The following is a 5,010-nucleotide window of genomic DNA, read 5'->3' as shown; positions in this document are numbered from 1 at the left end:
GGGCCGGGGACTGCGCCTCTAGAGCCGCGAGTTCTCGGGAATTCGCCGCAGCGGACGCGCTCGGCGAATTTGTGCTCCTGTGCCCTCCTCCGGGCTTGGGCCCAGGCCCGGCCCCTCGCACTTGCCCTTACCTTTTCTATCGAGTCCGCATCCCTTTCCAGCCACTGAGACCCGGCGAAGAGAAAAAGGAACTTCCCCTATCCCCTCGGGTGCCGTCGGAGCCCCCCAGCCCACCCCTGGGTGCGGGGCGGGGACCCTGGGCCGAAGAAGAGATTTCCTGAGGATTCTGGTTTTCCTCGCTTGTATCTCCGAAAGAATTAAAAATGGCCGAGAATGTGGTGGAACCGGGGCCGCCTTCAGCCAAGCGGCCTAAACTCTCATCTCCGGCCCTCTCGGCGTCCGCCAGCGATGGCACAGGTTAGTTTCGGCAGCCCCGGCCTTCCACGTTCCCCTTAATCTTTTCTACTCGGTACGCCTTTATTCTTCCATTTTTTCTTCTTCCTCTCTCTCTAGTTCCCTGCCCCTTAATTAATTTTAAAGGTATTTGAATGAGCGGGTCGAAGACGTCCAGTAGCCCAACCATTTTCTTTGCCTCCTAATACATTGGTTGCAACACTATGTCATATCGGTGTGTGTTCTGGAATTAGAGCTCGTAAGTGGGTGCTGTATAGAAATGGCCTGTATTGTTGCTCCCGTGCAGTTTGATTTGGGAAATGCCAATGCATTTGTGTGTAAGAACTCCTATGCAATTTAAGTTTCAATTCTTTTGTTCTTGGTAAATGAAGAATTTAGAATCCTTTCTCCTTACTGTACTTACTCTGTTTCCTCTACTTTCCACTCTTTTCAAGATTTTTTCTCCTTTGCAGAATATTTTATGTTGAAGAATAGGGTGTAAGAAAATCTTGATACTGTGTGTGCGAGATCGAAGATTTCAGATTAGAGGTGAAATTTAACAATTCTTTTATCTCACCTACCATTCTTAGCTTTTTTTTTTTTTTCTTTTTCTTTTTATTTGCTTTAAGAATCAATATGGAGCGCAGTTCATTTCACATCTCCCAGTTCTTTGGTGTGAGACCAAAATGTCTGAAACTCCGAATTTTTAGATTGGGAGAACAGGGGCATGTTCTTTGCAGTTTCAGTCACTTTCTCATTTTAGGGGAAATAAAAAAGATAAACAATTTTGTAGAGTTACGTACCTGGAAATCAAGGTTAGAAGTTGAAAGAGTTCCAGTCATCAACTACAAACATGAACTGATTGTACAAAAGTTTAAAATGTGCATTAGATTTTGTGTTTGTGTGTGTCTTTGTCTTTTTACACTTTTAAACATACTTGGAGATCAAGATTTTCGTGTAAAAGCTTTACGGATTTTTTAGTTCATTCAGTTTTGGACTAGCCCCTTTGTCAGGAGAAGTTCAGGGAGACTTCCCCCATCATCCCTTCATTCTTCTCTTACAGTTAGTTTAATGGTGTTATCCTGATGGGTAAGGACCTTTTCTTTGCTGGGATAATGAAGATGAAGAATGGCTGGCCATCTGACAGTCCACAAGATGTTCCCCTTTACTACGGAGCATCTCTTTAACTCCCTGAGAACAGGCTCAACGTCATCCCTCCATCTGCCAGTGAGAGTGCATAATGGAGTTAAATGTACCCTTTGAGTTTGTGGAGAACTTCGAGAGCATGTTTCTAAGTAGGCTTCATTTCAGAGAGTGAAAATGGGAAGACAGAGCTAATGCTTTGAATTCGTTGCTTTTATAAGAAAGATGTGAAATGAATTTAAGTTAACCTACAAAAATTGAGCAGTAGGAATCTTGCAGAGTTTCTCTTGTAACATTGATTATGCATGAACTTTGATCTGTACGTGTTCTATGAAGGTACTGTAGTGTCCAGGGAATTTTTTAGCTGGGTTTTTTCCTTCAGAATTCATACACATACACACATCGTTGTATTCCTTTGCACCTGCTAAAGTGCCATTCAGAAGGATTTTTTAGATCATCTTTAGACACTTAATCACCTGTAGATTTTTGTGGTGTTTCTTTAGTATTTGTGTAATGTGGTAGTTTTTGCTTTTTAGTTTTGGTGTAACGTGGTAGGAGATTTTACATTGGAGTTAGCCAGTGACTTGGAACGTAGGGGAAACTTTTTTATGTACTTTGAGGAGTCCTGATTTGAGCAGGTTCATCTTGGAGCTGTATTGTAATACTTCTGTTCAGGTGTGCTACTGCTTTCTCCATGTCGGTCTGTTTTGCTACTTGAAATATCTTCGAATAATTACAAGAGTTCTAAATGTATCAAGTGGGTTTTTACAGTTTAAAAAACCCTCAACATTGAGATTAATTCATTCACTCATAATACTCAGAGTTTATCTTAGTTACTTTTCTAAATTTTGTAATGAGGGTTGACTTCCTCCCTCCTTCCCAAATCAAGATTCTACTCCAGGAATTCTTTGGTGTACAGTTTTTAATTGTAACCCATCTGGGTTTGGGGGAGGGGAGAAATGAGTATAAAGAAAATACTGTCCCTCTGTGAACTTACTTCAAGCTGGATACTATTATACCTTTTTTGTTTGTTTGTTTGTTTTAGACAGAGAGTCTCGCTCTGTCACCCAGGCTGGAGTGCAGTGGCGTGATCTCACTACAACCTCTGCCTCCGGGGTTCGAGCAATTCTGTCTCAGCCTCCCTAGTAGCTGGGACTACAGGCGCAGGCCACCACACCTGTCTGATTTTTGTATTTTTAGTTGAGATGGGATTTCACCATATTGGTCAGGCTGGTCTAGAACTCCTGCCCTCGAGTGATCCACCCACCTTGGCCTCCCCAAGTGCTAGGATTACAAGTGTGAGCCACCTGGCCAGGGGTACCATTATATCTTGATTTTTTTTTTTTTTTTTGACATTCTGCAGTTTGTAATATGTTTGCAGGTAACTGTTATTGGAGGCACATCACTTCTTAAAACTTTAAATTTCAAACTTGTAACTTTTGATTTTTGAGTTGTCACTTGGGTGAAAGAAAATTTGTCCTTGATATTATGGTTTTTGTCTAGAACTGGTTGAAATAAGCCCTAAATTCTAGCATGTAGGAACTATTTTTTTTAAGTGATTTAGGCTTGCAAATCTCGTGATGTAAATATATCCACCAAGAGGGTTCTGATGTCAGCTTTAAAGGAAAGAAAACTGGAATCCAATGGGATGACGTGCTAAAGTGTTACAAACCAAATTAGTACTTAAGTTTCAACGTCTGCATTTCTGTTTAATACTCAGATATTCTCCTAAGAAATTTCCAGGTTGATTCAAGTAAGTTAAACTCAACTTTTACGTGTTGGGATGGGGAGGAGACTTATTTGTAGTCTTCACACCTTTATGTTGTTTCAGTATTTGCATTTGATCCGTTGAAATTTTTATTTCATTTGGTATCGTTAGGGTAAAACAAATCATTTGAGAAATGACATATTTTTCTACCTCTCCTCCCTCCAAAAAAAGATTATGAAAGCCGCTTGTAAACTTTTTTTTTGTAAAAATGACCGCAAGACTGGAAAAGTTAATGTTAGGCAAATCCTGGAAATATTTTTTGGAGCTGTTTCTGATGATCGATGGAAATGATGAGGGTCATCTGTTGTCTTCATTATTCAGTGAACATGTTTTGTCACTGCTTCGTAAGCACTTAATGCCATATGTACTTAAAAAGCACCTGGAAAGATAGGATTTTAGGATCTGGCATATAATTAAGTAGGGTAAAGATCCTTCTGGTCTTGGTACAGTTTTGTGACCCTGAGTTTTGGGCTTTTTTTGTTTTTTGGGTTTTTCCCCCATTTCAAAGACACAGGGCAGAGAGTATATGAAAGCATACCTGCCTTTTGACCAGTAGATTAATGTACACAGTGGATAAGTGGTAAGGATTTTTAAAATGTCAGCTCTCCTTTTTTTTGAGACAGAGTTTCACTCTTGTTACCCAGGCTGGAGTGCAGTAGCGTGATCTTGGCTCACTGCAACCTCCAAGCGATTCTCTGCTTCAGCTTCCTGAGTAGCTGGAATTACAGGTGTCTACCACCATGCCCAGCTAAGTTTTATATTTTTTAATAGAGACAGGATTTCACCATTTTGGCCAGGCTGGTCTCGAACTCCTGACCTCAGGTGATCCACCTGCCTTAGCCTCCCAAAGTGCTGGGAATACAGGCGTGAGCCACCACGCCCGGCTGTCGGCTCTACGTTGTTAAAATGCCATTGTGTGTTAGTGATTCATCATCCTAACCAAAACATTTTGATCAAGACCATTTATTTTCCAGCTCTGTAACTTGTGATATACTTTGTTTTATTTTATTTTGGCTTGAATGTTTACATTAGAGTTTGCTTCTGGAGTCTTGCAGATACAGCTCCTTGATTTAGTGAGGCATTGCTCTCCTCAGTATTCAATTGCAAAACATTTTACTAAAGTGCCTTAAATTTTTCTGGCAATTATTCTCAAGGCCTTGGAAGTTCATTTATAGGACTTCAATAAGGTTGTCTCTGGTTGATAATGAGATAAAGTGACTTTTAAGTTGTAACTCTTATATACGTTACAGTATTCCAGGAGGAGTTCATCTTCTTTTGCAGAGGTTGGAATTGTATTGGCATGTCCAGTGAATGGATAATAGGGAGGAGGGAGGAAAAGATTTCTGCCTTGGTGGCCTTTTGGCATTATTTTGTGTTTTTCTTTGCTTTTCTATCTCCTTTTTAGTCTATTTAATAAAAAGAAAAAAATGGAAACAGCTGAAAATTAATGTGAAGTAGTACTTGTAGGGACATTAAGTGGTAAATAGCAAAGAGAAAAAAGAGTAGGAAGAATGTTGCAGATACAAGTGGGAGTGTAAAATACTTTTTCCTGGTATATTTACAAAAACAATTTGAGAGTTATTCTGCCAATTCATATACCCAGCAATTAATGGAAAAGTAAAAGATGCTACTTTTGTGTTTGTCCAGATTCTAGGGTTTCCTCCTTTGAAGATTTCTAAAGTTGAATTTTTTTTTTTTTTTTTTTT

General features: G+C 39.9%; 1 protein-coding gene across 2 annotated transcripts in view; it reads left to right on the top strand.

The window, feature by feature from the left end:
• EP300 (E1A binding protein p300) overlaps positions 1-5,010 on the top strand; it is a 97,069-nt gene continuing 92,059 nt past the window's right edge. For both annotated transcript variants that reach the window (XM_011978788.1, XM_011978789.1), the window contains exon 1: positions 1-417. In XM_011978788.1, coding sequence (XP_011834178.1) covers positions 324-417 — 94 coding nt within the window. In that variant the 5' untranslated portion in view covers positions 1-323. The remainder of the gene's footprint in view (positions 418-5,010) is intronic.

Source organism: Mandrillus leucophaeus, unplaced genomic scaffold (assembly GCF_000951045.1).
Source record: "Mandrillus leucophaeus isolate KB7577 unplaced genomic scaffold, Mleu.le_1.0 Scaffold2, whole genome shotgun sequence".
NCBI classification, from domain to species: Eukaryota; Metazoa; Chordata; class Mammalia; order Primates; family Cercopithecidae; genus Mandrillus; species Mandrillus leucophaeus.
Note: the sequence above shows the minus strand (reverse complement) of the source record. Positions and strands in the feature narration are given on the sequence as shown.